A 20,509-nucleotide genomic window follows, 5' to 3' on the forward strand; every position below is an offset into this window, starting at 1 on the left:
AGTCGTTCCCGGAATAATGACATATATTAAGATCAAAAATCGGAAACAGAGATTCATTCCAGAAGCGTTGAGTAACCTATGCTACCGGAACCGTAAACTATTTTGCATCGTTAATAAAAATAAGCCCGATAGTTGCCACAAATGTAGATTAGAAACAACATATTAACATTGGAAAGCGTTAGGTTAAATATGAAAAAAATCTTGATGAAAATTGCGTTCTCGAATCTTTTAATTTTTTACTCGTATAATTTCCAGTTTCTGTTCGTGGCTAGAAGCATAGACGAATACACAGACGCCAGCCGGTCCGTGGCTATAAGTTAATACTTATACAGAATGGCCATCCGTGATCCATCTTGCGTAACCTATTTACCGGCAAAGTGGTACAAGCACGTATGACATAATCCCGTGCAACAGAACACGCACTGTAGATTCCGGCCTGTTCGAGTACTATTTTAAATAGCCCGTGCCGGCGTTGCGCATGCGCGTCGGTTCACGCCGCATGGTACACACGCTGATGCGTGCGGCATTACGAAAATGAAAAGTACGCGTGGAAAACTAACATCGCGCAACGAGTGACCATCGTTTCTGTCCAGCAACGGGAAACTTCTGGCACGATCAACGAGTTTTAACCCTTCCGCGGACGGTGTTCGCATATACTGGCAACGTTTACCGTTTCGAACCGTGCATCGAACGATGCTTCAGAAACGTACACTCCGCGAAAAAATCCTTCCTGTTTTCAGGTTTTAATTTTAACCAGATTCGGTAATCCCCCATCGAAGAAAAGTATAACAAATAATATCGAAATTCCAAGTCTATCTGGCAGCTTGTTTTTCTAATGTACTTGTGTGTTGATGTTTCGAATCAAGATTTCCAGTTACTTCTGTTATCGCTTAACCTTTAACTCTTAGAACTAAAGAGTTCCACAAAGCATGCAAGGCCGACCACTTTCTTAGTAATTTCCCCATGCATCAACGAAACAGAATATGTAAACTTTATTAGAATCTGTGGCGGCCAAGGCACCACATACGCCTTAGCCGTTCGAAGCCGCTACAATGTATGGTTGCACACGAGACGATGGTTGCACACGAGACGATGGTTGCACACGAGACGATGGTTGCACACGAGACGACCAGAGCCGCGTGAGCCGAAAAGCCGTTGTCGTCGTCTCTGACCGTCTTTTGTTTTTGAAGGCCTCTTGGTACGGTGGCGATGATCGTACCAGAGAGTCGAGCGTAACCCGCACCACGAGTCACGTCGTTGTACGACAGCAACAATAAAATTGTGCGGAACGGAACAGAGCGGAGTCATTATCTACCCGATCCCACATTGGTGACCCCGACGTGATCTCGCCGCGCAAGTAAAGTTTTTTTAAGAAAATTTGGACATTTTTTGTATACGGACAATATTAGTTAGGGTAGAGAAATAAGTGTATAGTGTTAAGGACATAAGAAAAGGACACGGTCTGACAAATAGTAAGCGCGGTGTGTGTGTGCGGTGAAACTATTTTTTTTTGTGACCAAGACTGGTAAAATGACTGACCCTAACGTTAACGCAGGGACATCCGCGGGTGTGCCGTTGGCAGTTGATCGCGTCGCTGTACGGATACCCGAGTTTTGTCCGGGAGACCCGGAGATGTGGTTTTCAATGGTAGAGAGAAGTTTTGAGGTATCCAATGTAACGTCGGAGACCACGAAATTCGGGTACATTCTCGGCGCGTTAAGTGCGCGACACGCCGCGGAAGTAAGAGACATTATCATGAATCCCCCGGCCACGGATCCGTACACGACGCTAAAAAATGAGTTCATTCGCCGGCTTAGTGCGTCGCAGGAACAGAAAACGCGGCGGTTATTGGAACACGAGGAAATCGGGGACAGAAAACCGTCCCAATTTCTTCGTCACCTGCGCGGATTGGCCGGTACGGCTTTTTCGGACGGTGTATTGCGGACGCTTTGGATGGGCCGACTACCTGCTAATATGCAGGTGATTTTAGCCACGCAGCGGGACACCCCGCTGGATAAGGTGGCAGAGTTGGCAGACGCTGTTGCGGATACGATGACACCGCGGGTACACGTCACGGAGGCCGCGATTACGAGCGTATCTGCATCCTGCCAAATACCCCCGCCGGGCCCGAGCATCGAGGCCATGTTAAACATTAAGATGTCACAATTGGCTCTTTCCTTGAGGCAGGAAATTTCTGCCATCCGTGAATCCTTGGTGGACCAGGGGCAATCTTCCCGTCGCAGGTGGACCCACCGAAATCATCCAAACTCGCGCTACCGCAGACGATCTCTATCGCGATCGCGAGAGCGGCCCGCGGGAGGACAAATGGACCATCAAGGGAAATGCTGGTACCATTGGCGGTTCGGTCCGGCCGCGCAGAGGTGCGTTGCACCGTGCAATTGGAACGCCACGGATCAGGGAAACGACCTGGGGAGTCGTTGATGGCGGCCAGCGACACAAATCCAGCATCACGCCGCCTCTTCATCTTAGACAACAGCTCGAAGACGGAATTTTTAGTGGATACCGGGGCCGATTTGTGCGTTTTTCCGCGCCGCCTGCTAGGCGGATTGCGAGAAAGATCGGAGTACCAGCTGGCGGCGGCGAATGGGAGTGTAATTAACACCTACGGGACAGTGTCGTTAAACCTGCACCTCGGCCTACGACGGGATTTCGTGTGGCGATTCGTGGTTGCGGATGTTACAAAACCCATAATCGGGGTAGACTTTCTCGATCACTTCGATCTTATGGTGGACATCCGCAATCGTCGCCTCGTCGATCGGACCACGTCGTTAACGGTCCGCGGAACACGAGCCGAGGATGAAACGCCGTCGGTGAAGACAGTAGCAGGGACTACCGTTTACCACCAGCTCCTGATGCAGATGCCGGAACTTACACGGCCTAGCGGCACCCCGATGAGGACTACGCACCAAACGGTGCATTACATCGAGACAACCCCTGGACCACCCGTTTCCAGCAAGCCGCGGCGGCTTGCACCGGACCGGCTCAGGGCTGCCCAGAAGGAGTTCGACGCGATGGTGAAGATGGGCATCGCTTGTCCTTCGAAGAGCGCGTGGTCAGCACCCCTTCATATGGTTCCGAAGAAGGGCGAAGAAGCTTGGAGGCCTTGCGGTGACTATAGAGCGTTAAACGCACGGACAATTCCCGACCGATACCCCGTGCGTCACATTGAGGATTTTGCGCAACAACTGAGTGGCAAAAAGGTATTTTCCACAATAGATCTCGTCCGAGCTTATAATCAGATTCCGGTTGCGTCGGAAGACGTCGGAAAAACGGCCATTACAACGCCGTTCGGGCTTTTTGAATTCCCGTACATGTCGTTCGGGTTACGAAATGCCGCGCAAACATTTCAGCGCTTTATCGACGAAATTTTACGCGGTTTCGATTTTTGTTACGCGTATATAGACGACATTTTGGTCGCCTCAGAATCCCAAGCCGATCACCTGCGCCATTTAGAATTATTATTTAAACGATTAAAAGATTATGGCATTGTTGTTAATCCGAATAAATGCACGTTCGGACAGGAAGAAGTTAAATTTCTAGGCTATCGGGTAAATGAAAGCGGCACTCAACCTTTGCCCGGCAAGGTACAAGCCATAAAGTCATTTCCCCTTCCGAAAAACGCGAAGGATTTGAGGCAGTACTTGGGAATGCTTAATTTTTACCGCCGTTTTATCCCAGATGCCGCTCGCTTTCAAGCACCCTTGAACGACCTTCTAGCCGGCAATTTAAAGGGCAAGACCTCGATAGCCTGGACTTCGGAAGCGCGTCAGGCTTTCGAAAATACCAAAAATAGTTTAGCAAACGCAACCCTGCTTTCTCATCCTGCGGTCAACGCTCCATTGTCGGTTACCTGCGATGCTTCTGATTACACCGTAGGAGCTGTTTTACATCAGTGCGTCGGCAACGAACGACAACCATTAGCATTCTTTTCTAAGAAATTAGGATCTGCCGAAAAGAAGTATTCAGCTTACGACCGGGAACTACTTTCTATCTATTTAGCAATAAAACATTTCAAACATATGCTCGAAGGCAGACATTTCACGATTTTTACAGACCATAAACCCATAACTTTCGCTTTCAAACAGAAATTAGATAAATGCTCTCCTCGACAATTCCGATACCTAGATTACATTGCGCAATTCTCTACAGATATTCAACATATTTCCGGTAAAGACAACGTCGTTGCCGATGCACTGTCCAGAGTGGAAACGGTTAACCACTCGATTAATTTCGAAGAATTGGCAAAATCGCAAGCCCAGGATGAGGAGTTGCAGCGGTTGTTGAATAGCGAATCTAGCCTGCGATTACGTAAAGTCTCGTTGCCTGGCACGTCTTCCGAAATTTTTTGCGATATTTCGACTAAGAATGTAAGACCTTATGTCACCCCTCCTTTCCGACGCGCAGTTTTTAATATGTTACATGTATTATCACATCCAGGTATTAACGCGACGATCAAGCTCATAACGCAACGTTATGTTTGGCCGTCGATTAAAAGAGATGTTCGCACGTGGACACGTTGCTGTATACCGTGCCAAAGATCAAAAATTTCCCGTCATGTGACTGCACCATTGGCTACATTTGTTAAACCTTCTGCGCGATTCGAACACATTCATTTAGACATAGTAATTTTACCGGTGTCCGAAGGTTTCAGGTATTGTCTGACCTGTGTAGACAGATATACGCGGTGGCCGGAAGCCTTCCCCATGGTCGATCAGGAGGCCCAAACCGTAGCTCGAACCTTTTATGACGGTTGGGTAGCGCGGTTTGGTGCTCCCGTACGGATTACCACCGATCAGGGTAGGCAGTTCGAATCCAAATTATTTTTTGCGCTGAACAATTTAATTGGATCCACACGCCTTCGCACAACGGCGTATCACCCAGCGGCCAATGGGATGGTAGAGCGTTTTCACCGACAGCTCAAGTCGGCTATAAGGTGCCACGGATCCGACAAGTGGACAGAAATACTTCCGACGGTTCTACTCGGTATTCGTTCCGCCTGGAAAGAAGACCTCGGCGCTACCTCAGCGGAATTAGTTTATGGCGAGCCATTAAGATTACCGGGAGAGTTCTTGTCTTCGCATTCAGCGGAAGGCACAGAAAATGCTTCCGATTTTACTAATAGACTACGCAACCATTTTTCTAAATTGAGTCCCTCTAATGCATCACGCCATTCCGTTAATCGTACATTCGTTTTCAAAGATCTTAGCAGTTCAACACATGTTTTCATCCGAACAGATTCAGCCAAAACTATTTTACAACCCGCTTATGAAGGTCCATACGCCGTAGTGCGCCGAGGCGAAAAAACATTTACAATAAACATTAGAGGTAAGGAAATAAATATATCAATTGAAAGGCTAAAGCCTGCTTATATGCTAGCAGAAAACAGACCGGATCCCGTGAGCATAGAAAATCAGCCGGTCACACAAACAAACGTACCTGACAATGCGCCGGTTATACAGCAACGTGTTACGCGTTCAGGTAGACGCGTACGTTTTCCCGAGCGATTTCAAATTACGCGGTAGTACTTAAGGCTTGCGCATTATTATAATAAGTATCATATACCATTTATTTTTTTTCCATCACTTTTATGTACTTTCATGTATTTTTAGGTATTACGTATTATATATTAAACTCCATGTAAATTCCTTTTTTTTTCAACTCTGTTCAAATACTGTAATGTAAATCTTAGTTAGGATAACGTATTTTATATAATAGAGTAAATGGTAGTGGTAATGTAGTCGGTCAATTTTTCGTAATTGTGCCAATTACTGGCAGGGGGGTAGTGTGGCGGCCAAGGCACCACATACGCCTTAGCCGTTCGAAGCCGCTACAATGTATGGTTGCACACGAGACGATGGTTGCACACGAGACGATGGTTGCACACGAGACGATGGTTGCACACGAGACGACCAGAGCCGCGTGAGCCGAAAAGCCGTTGTCGTCGTCTCTGACCGTCTTTTGTTTTTGAAGGCCTCTTGGTACGGTGGCGATGATCGTACCAGAGAGTCGAGCGTAACCCGCACCACGAGTCACGTCGTTGTACGACAGCAACAATAAAATTGTGCGGAACGGAACAGAGCGGAGTCATTATCTACCCGATCCCACAAATCTAATTCTATTCTGTTATATCGCATAATCCACGATGGTTATTGGAAGAGTTAAATTTTTAACAATATTTAAAGCTTATCAGTTTCACCATTGGATATTGGGAGTAGGTCGATAGGTCTGCGCGAAGTTACATCGTTGACCAATAAACTGTTACGCCCGAAACACGGCCGAACAAAGGACTCCGGCGAAATGTGTCGAGCTCTCGATAATTAATTTCTTTCGCCAAGAGTTCGTAACCTCGAACCGATCGGACGAACGAGAGGGAGCGATAGAGTCAGAGATTGGCCACCTGCTGCTGCGCGGCACAAGCAACTAGAGCAATGAATTATCCGTCGGATATCATCGAGCTGTCAGCAGCTGTTGGATGGACTCTCGTCGGTTCTGCGAACGGGAGAAATTAAACATACCGGATTCCCCGGGCGAAGCTCAACCAGCCATAGAGGCGAAAAAGAGGCGAACAAATTTAAGATAAGGCGTATTTACCGGAAGTGTCAGCGGCGAATAGATAACGACTACGTCACCGGCTAGACGAGCCCGACACGCGTGCCCAGGGACTTGTTTACATCGCGTGGTTGCTCGAGGATAGACGCCTGGAACGTACGGCTCAACAAGTTTAATAAGATCCATGAGGTAGCACCGGAGAAACCAACGCCGGTGGTTCTATATCGTACGTCCGATTCATAACACAGCGAGTCGTCCGTAAGCGTCGCGCGGTTGGACCGAACAGCGACACCTATGGACGAGAGAAACTGAAACTCGATCGATCTTATCTCTTCACGGAACATTTATAGTCGCTAGCGACCAGTCGCTAATTATGTGTTCTCAAATATTTATCTATGTTCTCAAATATTACTTAATATATATATAATATTAAGTAGATAGTTTCGTGCCTTGTTTCGAGCTGTCTCGAATCGATCCATTCCGTGGAGGTTAGGTTTGGCCGTCGATTAAAGTCATCTAACAAATGGTTAATTTTTGATATCCGTTTACACGCAGCTATTTAGATATTTTTCAACGTTTTTAAGGCGATGTACTGTATTGTGTTTTATGGTAAATGATTATCTAAGATTCCGAGGCGAAGGAACAAGGACCACCCCTATTGTTTACATCGAGGGGATCGGACGGCCGTACGTGTGTGTGTACAGTCGGGCCAGTTAGGTTCGGTCAGCCGGTGCCGGGATATCTATCTTTGGATCCACGCACGAACCGGCGTGCGGGGATCTCTTACTCAATCGTCTCACGCCCGTGCCGGTGACCAGTGACACCGTTAAACGCGGCCATTATTTCGAATGCGCCCCGCGGGTCGGATATTTCCGTGGTGACCGTAGATAGAGCCGATGGATCGCGCTTAACGGCGAAATGCACTACCGCCGTGGAACGCATTACGCGTACAATGTTGCGTGTTACCTTTCTGTCGCGATGAAATGCACGACGCGTCAGTGACGCTCAACCTTTCACCCCACTCGCGGGTAATCAAGGGCAGAAGGGGCGAACAAGACAGGGTTAACGCGGGGGAAGTTTGGGTAAGACGGACCGGCGGAGCCAAGAGGGGAAAGCGTGGAGAAAGAAAGAGAGTGGGGGAAAAGACTACCAATCAGAAATAACCAGAGTTAGAAACCACACGTGACGACGTAATTTCACATAATTATAATAATTTCGCTGGTCAACAAATTTTAATTTAATTTTGATTTGAATCTGGCTGAATATACATTTAAGTCTAATTAATGTTGTCGATTGTTTGACGTGTTAACGGTCTCGTAAACTGTTGGAAGCGTAGTCGAATCGCGAGACGAACGTTACGAACAAATGAGATGCTCGAGGCACGAACCATTGACGAATGCACGATTACCTACGGGAACGCGAGGGAGCTTGAAAATTACCACTCACGCGTGCATACTTGCGCCAGCGGATAAATGGTGTCCAGTATTTACCGATTCACGCTTCGGTGACCTTCGACGTCACTAAAAGTCAGCCATGTACGCGTTGCATGTGTAAACAGGTACTGACGCGCGAAACTACTTGCATCATCGTAGGTCTATCGGTGCATTAATTGTGACACCCCGCGATTAAAGGTTACGGACGAACATAGTCGTCGAAGAGGGGTGAGAAAAGTTGCTCGACCGTGGGGTTACAGCCAGGAATAAACCTGACGCACAGTTTCAAACAGATACGCGTTTTTAACTCGTGTACACGGGGTTCCCTCGATATAACGTCCAGTCGGCGTTCTTAATCGAGGGAGAGTAACGATTCTCTTTCAGGACGCGATCTTCCTATTAATTCGTAATCAGCAACTATTTAAATTAAAATTTGGTAGTAAAATGGCTTTCATATCCGAAGATCGTGGTTAACGAATAACAGTTACAAAACTGCTTTAAAAATTGCAAATAACATAAAAGTTGTAAAAAGTATTGCGAAACGTTGAGTCAAATGAGAGAATATTATACTTGTTTAACCAAGTGTGAGGAGAAGAGCAATTCGTATTACAAATTATTACCAACTACGAGCACCGTTATCTAAACATAAATGAGAGCATGTTAACCGTAGCTCTCAATTAAAAAATGTTTTATTATTGCACCCTGAAATTCATTGCTTTTTCTTTTATATTACTTTTCCCGGTACTCATCGTTGACAGCGATAAATTATTAATTGCGCAAACATCGCGATCAACGGTCTCCGTTTTAAGTAAAAATGTCGTTAACAAATTTTACCGAAGAGCAGTTAAGGTGTACTCTAAGCGACACTCTAATTTCCTGGCGAACGCTAGCAGAACGGACGGATCCGTTGGCTGAACATAAAAATATCGGAACCGGACACTTCGGTTTGACCAGATCCGGTTCATTTTTCCCCGAGCGAGCGAACCGGGGCGAGCAGCGCGCGGCAAAGTTTCCACGAAATGGAACCGTGGTCACGCCTGAGCTACCTAACGGTGGTAGAAAGATATTGCGCTAATGCGTTCCACGTGGGGTCACCGGTAGCCGGTGCACTGGCGAGTAAGTACTACCCGTACTCGCTTCGTACATAAACAGAGTATCTCCCGCATACACGCGTAAAGCCTCGCTTACGGACAGCGCGCCGCCAGTGCTTCTCATTACGAATCTAACCGCGCCCACATAGCGGTATCGAGGCTGCGTATATTTCTCCGCCACGCCTGACCGATCGTAATAGCGCTATTCCTCGTTTTATGGGGTATTTATTGCGTTGCGCTCGCTACGCTTTTCTACGAATCTCGCGAACGCTCGCGACTCCCGAGAGAGCCGACCGCTCGCGAGCACCGGCTCCGATCCGTGTCTCGTAACTCGAGAAAGGCGTGTCGAAAATCGACTGCCTGGTCGCTCGTGTATTGTGCGACACCGTGGCTCGTTTCAGACGGGATCGCACGAGCCTACTCACGTGAGACAGCGTTCATCGTTATGCCCGAACAGTGGCGTAGCTAAGAACTGTTACAGTCTCGTAGCGATTTCAATACAGATTTGCGGTGAAAATATCCCCCTCCCCCTGCGCGTTTACTAAAAAACTCTGTAACGAACACTGTATTCCAGCGCAGAGTCTCTGACACGCTCCTGCGAAAGCAATCCCGGATTTTAACCGTAAACTTTGCCCCGCGAAACGTACTACGTTCCAGTTGTTCGTGCAATCCCGCCTGAAACAGGCCTAACACCGCGGCGGATGCACACGAGCGATGCACGGGTATTTCCTTCTGTAAACCCATTCGTTAACCTGTTGTGTTCGTCCGCTACGGATAATATGCCCCTCCCCGTGTCCCCCGCCGCCCTGCCATGCTCTTTTTACTCCCGAGCGTTCTCGATGGTCGCGAGATCATAGCCGGCGAAACGGATTCGATTGCCTGCCGATTGTGCGTGCCTCTGTCCGCGTCCAGATGCAACGTTGCAAGTTTTTCCCCTTCCTATCCTTCTCTATCCCGTCCGTGAAGAGGGAACGTGTCTCGCTCATGCGCGTCGCGTAAATGGAACATCCACTCTATAGGTTGCTTTAAGAACGAGGTCACGAAAATTAAATTTTCTGATTAACGGCGTGCGTGCACACGCCCGGCGATCTAGCCGGCCTATCAACGCCCGTTTCTTACTTCGATACTTCGCCGACGAAAAGTCGCCTAAGGCGTACGTAAACATGCTGCAATTCGTCGAGCATGTCATCGATGCAACCGGGTGGTGTTATCGCGCGAGAAACGCGTTTCCCCGCTCTGGAAAGCAGTCGCCCGGCGTTCACGCCGACCAAGAGAGGAACAGAGTTTCTGCGCATGCGCGCGAGCCGTGTTTGATGCACGCTATCGTGCTTGGATGCAACGAAACCCGGCGGGCGTACGAATGACGTATCAAACCTCGTTATGCTTAACGTGCTCCACTCGCGAAACCTTTGTTCCTTTTCTTTCAAAATGCTCGTCGCGATTCGCGGGGAAAAAATAACTTTCCCGTGTCTATTTCGAGAATCCCAATGCGCTGGTGTAAATAAAAGTGAAACTTTGCTGCGCCGAGTAAATACGTAAACGTACTAATTAGAATCAAATCCTTCTTCCTTGCCTTGTTTTTTTTTTTTTTAATTCGATACGAGAAGAAATTTGGATAGAAACGAACAACCACCAAACATTCTTTTTTAATTTTTTGATATCGAACGTCTCTGACCTTAACCTACAAATCTTGAAACGACCGGCAATTTCTTTCCTAGATATGTTAAAGTATGAGTTGACGTTTATCACATTCTTATCTAGATGACGAGTAACAAATTTATCCAGATAAACTTTTATTCGTCGGTTACGAATAAGATTTTGTTTGTTATTCGAATAACGAGAACGAGGACGCATTTTTTGCATGTAATGTGATTTTTCTGTGATTTCTATGGTATTTGCCAGTCTATAGAAAAATACGACAAATGTCACACAAAACCACATAAAAAACACTTTATACGCAGAAATTCAACAATTATCACACAAATTACACGAAAATACGACGAATTAAAATTTTACTCGAAATTACCCACATATCGATCAACACTACCATTTAGTAACGTACAAAACTTGATAACTTAACCTTGAAATCTGAATTTTTAAAGCTGCACATAAAGCTTACGATTTGAATCTAAATTGGCCTCTAGAATCTCCCATTAAAATTTTTCCCAGGAGTGGCCGAACACCCTGTATAGGAACGATTTGGTGTTCTATTGCTTATAAAAAATAAAACTGTCACTCACCTCTTGTCCGTTTGGCGCGATAATCACGTCCACCTCGTCGAGATGCTCGCGATGCTGCGTGACCTCCGCGTGAATTTCCCGTCCGTTGTACGTCAGATAAACTTTTTGGCCAGGCACAAGCCGCGCGGTAGTAACGGAACCGAAACCTGGCCCGATCAGGTCGCGATCGGAGTATTCGGTGCTTGGACTCGGTGGACGGCCACCAGGCACGGAATCGAACCGCACAGAATAGCGAGTCTTCGGTGTAATGCTAAGACCCGACTCGGAGGCGGTTGACGCCGGCGTTTTCACAGCGTGAATGACGCCGCTATAATACTTCCCGTCCTCGCCGGGAGCACACACTCTGGTGCCGATTATGCTGCGTTTTGCCAGCCTCTTGCCCGTCGACATTATTCGTTGGATCTGCTAATAAACGACTTCTCGGTGATCACGCCGGTAAATCGATATATCGTTCGACCGCACTGTTTTCACGGGACACCGTGGCGTGTTTCGTTCTCGATAGTGTCTCGCGTCGAATGGTCTCTCGTAAAGCTCATTTGCACTAGTTGTTTCTTCACGCCTGCTTTCTATCTTATTTCCACAAACGACACTCCGCGTCAACGTGAATCGTAAACGATAAGTCGATCGATTCGATCACACCGTACGACAAACGATAATGCACGCGCGATCCAACAGTCCGAAACTCGCGACGAACGATGCAAATGACACAATCGATATTGTACCTACGAATCGACCGAACATTCGGAAATACACTTGCGAGAGCAAGGAACGCCGATGCACGTTGCGTCGTACGAAATTTTTACCGTTTCACCGGAATTTCCCGCGAATGACACCGTCGGTTTAGGTCATCGTTCCACAATAACACGTATGCGCCGGCTAGATCGGCAGTTTTGCATGAAATCGATAGAATTGATTTCTAGACCGTGGAAGGACGCGGTGGCCTTCGCGGCCTGAACACAGAACTCAATGTATCAACAAAACGGCGTGCACCGTTGCCTGGATTTGTCACGCCGTCCGCATGTTCGAGGCACTTCGTGATCGATTCGTGATAATATGTTGACGTGCACGCGGTAGATAGCATAATATATGTCTAACGCTTGCCGGTAAATAGAAATCCGGCGCTTTACGGTAGCCTGAACGAACAAGCGGTACACGATACGATGGTTCACGGGCAGGAGTAGGACTCGCGATACCCGACATGTGACGCACAGCTGAGCGACCGGGAGGGACTGAGGAGTGACTACCAAGCGGCTTTCACTGCGCCGGCCGGCCGCTCGCCCGCCCGGGAAAAACAGCTGATAGATAACAACAAACCCACGTGACCCGGCCTCGAGCACCGATTGGACGGGCGCGCTGACCTACTTACTCTCATTGGCCGTCCGCCCGGACAACGAGAAGAACGGGAAAAAATCGCAGGCCAGAACCCTAGCCAAAGTGCTCCGCTCGACGAGACCCTCCACTTTCTCAACCCTCTCCACTTTTCGTACGGCTGTACTCGGCGTCCCTTCTGGCGTCCCTCTCTTTTCCTCCGTGCGCAAAGTACGCCGCCTTGTACACATACTATATGAATTTATATGCGCGTTCGCTACATTTCATCGATTCGGCGTCGAAAAACAACTAAAAATGCCGACTGTATACGGTTTTCGCGAACGAAACTTTCGCAATCAGCTGGTAGCGTTAAATACACAAAGCGGTCATTTTGTCATCAGCTGAGAACGCCTGTGACGAAATCCGTGCGAGTGATCGGTCTACCGCATGTACAAAACTCTCGTCAAAGAAACCTCGCTCGGCGAGATACTCCTACTGCCGCTACAATACCATACTGTGTCATCTTTTTAATGAAATACCTTGAATTTTCTGGGGACCTTAACGTTAGAAGGGAGTAACGTCTGTATAAAAAGAGGAGATGCACGTTTCGCGATATTAAAATGCGTTTTAGCAGAGAGAATCCGCGTTGGCTGTTCAGCTGTCAGTAGAAGGCGGCCATTTTACATCAGCTGAGAAGGTCGGTGACGACACACGACGAGTGAAATATCTTCGCGAGACGCTCGAGCTTCGAAGAATGCGTTGCGAAGAACCTCACCTTCGAAGCTATTTCCAAGGCTTGTCACTATACCGCGAGGAATGTATACGTTTCATTTATTTAAAAAACAAACGCGTACCGTTTGTAAAATAAACGTAACGGAGATTACAAACAGTCGTTCGAAGTCACGATAAATAATATTCGTTCGCGAGCCGGTGTCGTGCTGTTCGGATCGTGCATTCGTTATCTTTGGAATGCAGTGTCGCGATCAATTTAATATTTAATTGTAACAACGTCGAATCAACGCTACGCGTCAGCTGAGGGCGCCAGTGACGAAACACGGGAGTGGATAGTCTTCGACAGCGAAGATTCACTTTCTTAGCCGATGCGTAGTATCGTACTTTCGGAAACTGGTGCACGGCCGCGATCATTCTGAGCGATGATTCTCGAAGAGCACGGGAGTCATCAGTACGTCAACGAAAAGCCGGCACCTCTCGAGACCACTATTGCCAACGACAAATCGATCCGATGCGGCGTCGTCGAGCGAAGGTGAGGCAGTTGCAGTGCCATACCGTATGCTTGTCATGGCGGCGTGGAGGACGAGCAATGAAAATGGCCGGAAGATGCGAAGGGGCAGCGGGGAGGGACGGTAAGGCCGAATAGAAGGCAACGGTCCACGCGTTCTCAGCAGCCTATCCTAGATTTATTTCCGTGGATGTTGCGCAATAAACACTCTGTGCAGTTAGCTCACCGAATGCTACCCCTCGCTTAACTTCGAAGAGATGCCAAGGGCTAGTGAGTAACATTTAATTGTCACCGGTCACCATTACTTTTCGTCGATCAAAGAGCCGTGATTATGTTCTCCGTGTGCGATGTAACGTTACACCTGCTGTCGATTAAACGACGACTTACAGGGAAAAGCGTACAGGAGCGAAGCTAAACTTTTAATGGGAATTTACACGGTAATAGGGCATCGGATGCCGACCTGATGATACGTACAGTCGATCGTAAAAATATTCGGTCGTGTTAAGTGATCACTCTATTTCACGGATTATTGCAAATTGAGAAGTGAACATTGATTCGAATCTTGTATTTCTTTATAACAAAATGTAACAATTGTTGAAGAAAACGGAATCCAATTAAAATATAAGTGTCTATATCCTAACAATACAACAGAAATGTACTCGTTTTTTTTTTTGTAGGAGTATTATTTACGTTTGAACTTTATGTTTGATTCTTTTTCTAAATACTCGTAGAATAAAAATAACCGTGATTAACGAAAAAAATTATATCTCGGTGACTCTCAGGGGGCCTTGAACTTGTGCCAAAATTGCACAGCTGTAGTAGACAAACTTCTTCGATCTCACTGTTCTCAAGTTCAGTTGTATATGTACACTTGACGAAATAAATACCCGAGAGACTAAATATTTCATAAACTGTTACCCGTCAACATCCAAAATCATGCATCATTAACTTTTTTAAAAAAAAACCCTTCTTAGTGAACGCGTTCCTAATCTACTATTTTTTTATTTGTTTTGTTTATATTTTCACTGAAATGACAAAGACTGCAATGTTACTATGGAATAAAGGAAGTATAAAAGCAGTGAAAATTTTAACATTACGATAATCTGGTTTGAATACGTTACCAAATTCTATTGTTGTGTGTATACTGTTTTAAAATGTTATTAAATTAAATAAACAATATTTCGATTAAATACTATTTATATCGCAAGAGTATTCGATCCTAATACCTATTGTCGATCGTCACCGGTTCTTATGACTAAATTCATCACGGTGATCAGGTTAGGTTTGCGGTGTGGTTACTTTTCAAAGAATTACCCCCTATTTATGATACTCCATTGTTCCTGCCCACAAAGCGTGGCGACTAGTTTCAAAGAATTGGTACGAAACGTTTGACAAATAATGTCCTAATAATTCCTAACTGTATTTTCATTTGTGTGTTTGCTTTGAAACTCCCGAGGCTTTGTTAAGTACACACGTAAACAAATGTATTTTATTTCATGTTTCCAGTATTTCGCATTTATCTCGATTTATTGAAAAATCACGCGAATGCGTTCATCCCTGATTCAGACTCTCCACGATGACGTATTTCGATCGTTAACACATCTACGCGATATACACATAGGCGTGTTGTAAGATAAGATTACGTTAGCAAGGCAATCGTAAGCCACATGAAAACGCAACAAGCCCTATCGCAAGTTGGTACGGTTAATTGTTAGTTGAAGTGTCGGTATAACCTATTTTCGCGAAGTTCGTTTAACGATTTCTTACCATGACCGACGGCATTGCCGTTGGTTTGTTTCTTTCGCTTCTTTCGAACATTGTCGGAAACGTAGTTTCGGTTCAATCTTCGGAGACGTGTCCTTCGTTTTGTACATGCGACACTTGGTATATGTTGCACCGTGTATCTTGCTCAGGTCGCCATCTTTACAACATAGATACAGGTGCACCGAACAACGTGCAAGCTTTGGACTTATCGGATAATGTGATATCATTTTTAAATAATTTTGAGCTAGCTGTAAGTATATTTCGTTAAAGAGGAAACACAATTGATTATAATTTTTACACTAAATTAATAATAATTAAATAATTATTGAGAATACATCTGTAAAGTATATGTCGTTTCAGAATGCAGGATTGACAAATCTGAAGTATCTCAATCTTTCCGGGAATACAATCAATGAAATCGGTTTGAATGCTTTCGATAACCTTGCCGATTTAGCAGTCCTGGATTTGTCCAAAAATCACCTTTATTACATTCTGAGTGACGTCTTTACGCAGAACAAAAATTTACGAATTTTAAAGTTATCGAGAAATAACTTTAATTCGAATCTTCCAAAATTGCGATCACCTTGGTTGACGGTAATGGCGGAAATAACAATTCGTATTTATTGTTTGTTAAAGTTACTACGTTTAGAATAAAAAAGATGGTTACCATCGAATAGTAACAGATCATGTTTGAATTATTTTTTTTATATAAAAGTTTAATTCGCTTTTAACGATATAAAATAAATTTCTCCGTAGGACCTAAGTTTGGATTCGTGTCAGATTAGTCATTTACCTCCGGACACGTTCGACGGACTCACGCATATCGAACGCCTTGATCTTTCGAACAATTTGATGATTCAGATGAATAGCGCTGTCGTGCAGAGATTGCATTTTTTGAAGAAATTATCTATAGAAGGGTACGACGAACGAACCAGTTAATTTATTCAAGTGAAAACCAAATTTCAATTTTCATAACTAATTTATCGTTAATATCGTTCAATCTAAGATCAACGGTAAAATTTATAGAAAGATAGTGTAAACTTGCTATTCAAGCATTTTACCATATGCAGATACACAAGAGATCGTCGATACATAACCAAAATCCAAACATGCTTTTTCTTTTCCAGAAATCCTTGGTCCTGCAACAACGTTATGCACGATCTGCAAATATACCTCAAACACAAAGATGTAGAATTCAGTGACGTTTGCGCCAAGAATACAAACCCAAAGAAATTTGAGAAGATGATTCTTCTACCTACAAAAAGACAAGAAAATTACCATCGCTGGACAATTAAGAATACGACTGATCAGGGAACTAAATTGGTAACCAACGCTAACTACTCGAACTCGTTAAACAATAAAAATGCAACGTACAAGCAAACGTCGTGCCAAATAAACAATATCGATTTGTTTTGGTTTCTTCTTCTCGGTTTCATATTTGGTACCGCGTGTGGTATGGTGGTTTCTTACATTTGTTTGTCTGGAAAATATATATGTAGTAGGCATTGGCGTCGAAACCACAATGACGCATCCCAAAGGCTCTCTTTATTGTTGAATCCATATTTACAAGATAATGTAGAGAGTACCACAAGCCTGGCATCATCTTGTCCAGGCACTCCTCCACCATCCTATCGGGAAGTTGTGTTACGACCGAGACTTTATCGTTACCTGTCGAGACATTCCAATTTAAATAACAATAATACCGGATACAGAGAAAGGTATACGTAACTTCAAAAGGTAATTTATTATTGTGGCGTAACTGGGACAAAGTGCGTATACGTAACGCACTATATAATTTATTGAGTATTCAAATTTCAAAGCTTTATGCAATGTACACTCTTCATGCGACCTTATTAAATAATGATACATGCACGCGATTGTTATTGGCCGTATATTAATCGCCGGGTAATCGACCACTGAACGCCAATTGAACCAACAACAATTTTGAAAACAGAATAAAAAATAAATTCAATAAACAAATTATTTACAAACAGTCGTTAATTAATACATTGACAAACTGTATTTATTAAACACAAACAATTTACGAATCACACGTACACGTTAGTAGTATAAAAATATGATACACAGTCTAGGATATATTACTTGCAATTTATATTACAATATATTACATACATACATAACAATAAGTAACAGCGGGTCAGTTAACAAAACTATATATAATACAAGTCCATATTATTCTTAGGATTTGATATATAGTAACTTCGTTCCGGTTTGAACACAACAAGCAATTTATGTACAATCGTTGCGATTGTCCGTAGGGTCTGATCATTGCGTAGCAATCATATTAGTTTTATCTATATTTTGGGTTGTACTTAACATAACAGTCTTGCAACCGATGGTGGCTATTATATTTTCCGTTACTTCGTGGTTGTATCTCGTGCCGCGTAGATTACTTATCACGCTCGCGTCTTCGCTAAAATCATTTGATACCAAACCAGCTGGAAGTCTCATTTTGATTTCTTCAATGATACCATTTTGTATCTCTAACGTTAGATTAAATCGATGTACTTTGCTATCTTGGACAAGGACGTCTAGTACACGAGTTACCGTAAATTTCGGCGTCTTACCGTAATTCCATTCCCAGGAACGAAACTCATTTATTAAGTTATCGAGCCCTGCAAACATACTTGTGTTATTCAACTGCACATAGATTTAATCATTTACAGAAAAAAATATTTTGTAACTTTATGTACTCACACTTTATTACTTTTTCCATAAGTAAAAATCAAAGTTAAAAGTAATTAAACCTGCCTATCGTATCAGATAGATATATACATATAATGTTAAATACCTGGGAACCATTCCTCTGTGGGATTAACATATTGAAATCCTTTTTGACGTTGAATAAGATCTTGCCCACCATCTTCTAAAACTAGCGCTTTTGTGCGAAGATATTCCCAACCTACCGCATTAATAAGCTTGTCCATGCGTATGTGTGCATTTATATCTACTAAATTTTTTATTGGAGACCGTGTGGAGACAGTGGCATTCGTTTCTATACCGTTCTGTAAAACAATAAATCCATTTTTACATACTCATAAGTATCACACAAAGTAGTTAAATGACAAGAGATATAGAACAATCGAATGTGTTAAATAAATTACCACATATATAAATAAAAAACGAAAAAAAAAAAGTAAACTTTAAAATAATCTTGAAATAACAAAAAAAGTATAGTGGTTTTGTGTTTATTTATATCTCTTATTATTTAATATCTCTGCTCAACTATTTAGTAGACTTTGTACAGTAAATTATATATGATAATTGTACGAAAAATATTTACCTCTTTTCTTTCGAGGGCCAAGCTCAAAGCCGATTTATTTACATCAACCAATAGCGTACAGTGATGATATGCATTCGGCCGTCCTAATTTTGCTGCAGTACCAGATACCTAAATTTTAATAGAGTTAAGGAAATACAGATCGCGATTTCGAGACGCGCGTAGCGCCGCTATTAAAATTGTTCCAACTGTTTCTCAATATTTACACAATTGCATATCAATTTGTAAATTGCACATAAGGAATAAAAATTTTTTTATGTTCGAAAATATTTTCTTTAATAATGGTATCTTTCTTTCTTTTCTTTTTATTTAAACTGATAGGAATTTTTTGACAACGTATATCGCTATATAAATGTTTAGTATTTATAGAATGTATTAATACTCGACATTTCATACCAATATACGCGTATATATATATATACAAATAATTCTCATTATCAAAGACCATATAGTATACATATCGCCTTATGAAGCCAGTTATATTTATATCGCAAAGATAAGAATAATAAATGTCATTGAATTTTCGTTTATCATTTCGTTACATTTATAATGTAATTGCTCATTCGTTTAATACACAATCTTGGAACAAGTAATTAGGGAACATATGTGCTTTTTATACGTTACATTACAGGATACTTTATATTCGCCGTGCACGACGATGTCTTCCCGTTTATTAACGTCAGCTTTTACGCCCCATTCTCGATACAGAGCTCTCGTTATAATGCCCAGATTGTATTTTCGATCGTATCGTTCCCGCGGCGTGAAGAACGACAGATTCAAATTACCAGTGTCATGATAGACAGTGCCGCCGCCACTGTTCCGGCGAGCTAACGCTATACCACGTTTTTCAGCTACTTGGGCATTGTGCTCGATCCATGGGTTTTGATGACGCCCGATCACTACACAAGGATCGTTACGCCACAGAAGTAACAAATGATGATTTGTGAAATTGTGGTTCCTATAGAACCAATCTTCTAGTGCTAAATTTGTGAACACATCTGTGGATTGTGATATGAATACTGATTTCTTTATCGAATCATTAGGATCGTCTTGCTTCTCGTTGAAGCTCGTCGAGTATCTAGACACTTGATGCAAATTTCTGTATTGAGCTCCCCGTTTAATGACGATCATAAATCTGTTGGTGAGAGACATTTTTGTCGTGATGTATATGTAACTTGGGTTTCTCTTTTTCTTACGACAAATGAATCAAACAATAAATATTTATTGGTACCGATATGAAAACCGTACTCCCTGGAAACGATGTGGTGCTGGCTTGTGAAATCAGTCTTCAACTAATGGATTGTGTGCGGTTTTCTCGCTAGTTCTAACGTGGCGAAATCAGCCTTGATTTCGGTTAGTATTTTTCTCTGTAGATAGCAGCCCTACTGGCAAGATTTTCTCAAAACGTCGGATTGACTAGCGGTTATGGAAATCAGATAATCGTGAAGGGCAATCGTTTGATGCAACCACTTCCACGTTTGGTCCAGGGAGTTGATACGGTATCGAATACCTAAACAGTCTCGGCAGTCCTTTTGCATTCCTCCGTGTGCTGACAGTTTGAA

At 43.8% G+C, this 20,509-nt stretch overlaps 3 protein-coding genes and 1 long non-coding RNA gene across 7 annotated transcripts in view; 1 reads left to right on the forward strand and 3 right to left on the reverse strand.

The window, feature by feature from the left end:
- LOC122398463 (zinc finger protein 395) overlaps nucleotides 1-12,552 on the reverse strand; it is a 113,231-nt gene extending 100,679 nt beyond the window's left edge. For both annotated transcript variants that reach the window (XM_043398317.1, XM_043398316.1), the window contains exon 1: nucleotides 11,335-12,552. In XM_043398317.1, coding sequence (XP_043254252.1) covers nucleotides 11,335-11,724 — 390 coding nt within the window. In that variant the 5' untranslated portion in view covers nucleotides 11,725-12,552. The remainder of the gene's footprint in view (nucleotides 1-11,334) is intronic.
- Nucleotides 12,553-15,172: 2,620 nt separating this feature from the next.
- Nucleotides 15,173-17,534, forward strand: LOC122398272 (phospholipase A2 inhibitor beta-like). 2 transcript variants are annotated; one of them, XM_043397987.1, is made up of 5 exons: nucleotides 15,173-15,896; nucleotides 16,007-16,240; nucleotides 16,403-16,563; nucleotides 16,774-16,969; nucleotides 17,146-17,270. In XM_043397987.1, the coding sequence occupies exons 1-5, from the start codon at nucleotides 15,651-15,653 to the stop codon at nucleotides 17,146-17,148; spliced, it is 840 nt and encodes a 279-aa protein (XP_043253922.1). In that variant the 5' UTR covers nucleotides 15,173-15,650; the 3' UTR covers nucleotides 17,149-17,270. The 2 variants fall into 2 exon arrangements, with proteins under 2 accessions (XP_043253922.1, XP_043253921.1); XM_043397986.1 differs by having other exon boundaries at nucleotides 16,774-17,534.
- On the reverse strand, nucleotides 16,591-17,336 carry LOC122398274. The gene is made up of 4 exons (XR_006259177.1): nucleotides 17,214-17,336; nucleotides 17,021-17,126; nucleotides 16,871-16,901; nucleotides 16,591-16,785 (listed from the first exon to the last, which is right to left on the reverse strand). It is a non-coding gene; the product is annotated as an uncharacterized LOC122398274 (long non-coding RNA).
- A 192-nt stretch (nucleotides 17,535-17,726) lies between the features above and the next one.
- LOC122398273 (lipoyltransferase 1, mitochondrial) lies at nucleotides 17,727-20,321 on the reverse strand. 2 transcript variants are annotated; one of them, XM_043397988.1, is made up of 4 exons: nucleotides 19,572-20,321; nucleotides 18,951-19,058; nucleotides 18,459-18,672; nucleotides 17,727-18,282 (listed from the first exon to the last, which is right to left on the reverse strand). In XM_043397988.1, exons 1-4 carry the CDS (start codon nucleotides 20,097-20,099, stop codon nucleotides 17,933-17,935), a joined length of 1,200 nt encoding a protein of 399 aa, XP_043253923.1. In that variant the 5' UTR covers nucleotides 20,100-20,321; the 3' UTR covers nucleotides 17,727-17,932. The 2 variants fall into 2 exon arrangements, with proteins under 2 accessions (XP_043253923.1, XP_043253924.1); XM_043397989.1 differs by having other exon boundaries at nucleotides 17,730-18,282; nucleotides 19,584-20,321.
- Nucleotides 20,322-20,509: the final 188 nt, after the last annotated feature.

Source organism: Colletes gigas, unplaced genomic scaffold, assembly GCF_013123115.1.
Source record: "Colletes gigas isolate AHSC1104 unplaced genomic scaffold, ASM1312311v1 Colletes_gigas_Sc00011, whole genome shotgun sequence".
NCBI lineage: Eukaryota > Metazoa > Arthropoda > Insecta > Hymenoptera > Colletidae > Colletes > Colletes gigas.

Excerpts from the sequence above, each read along its gene's own strand:
- LOC122398272 (XM_043397986.1), top strand. The coding sequence starts at position 15,651 with ATGACCGACGGCATTGCCGTTGGTTTGTTTCTTTCGCTTCTTTCGAAC. Across the intron at positions 15,897-16,006 it reads TAAATAATTTTGAGCTAGCT|AATGCAGGATTGACAAATCT; the intron begins GTAAGTATATTT and ends ATGTCGTTTCAG. Across the intron at positions 16,241-16,402 it reads TGCGATCACCTTGGTTGACG|GACCTAAGTTTGGATTCGTG; the intron begins GTAATGGCGGAA and ends ATTTCTCCGTAG.
- LOC122398273 (XM_043397988.1), bottom strand. The coding sequence starts at position 20,099 with ATGTCTCTCACCAACAGATTTATGATCGTCATTAAACGGGGAGCTCAA. Across the intron at positions 18,673-18,950 it reads TGGCCCTCGAAAGAAAAGAG|AACGGTATAGAAACGAATGC; the intron begins GTAAATATTTTT and ends ATTGTTTTACAG. Across the intron at positions 18,283-18,458 it reads CACAGAGGAATGGTTCCCAG|GGCTCGATAACTTAATAAAT; the intron begins GTATTTAACATT and ends GTATGTTTGCAG.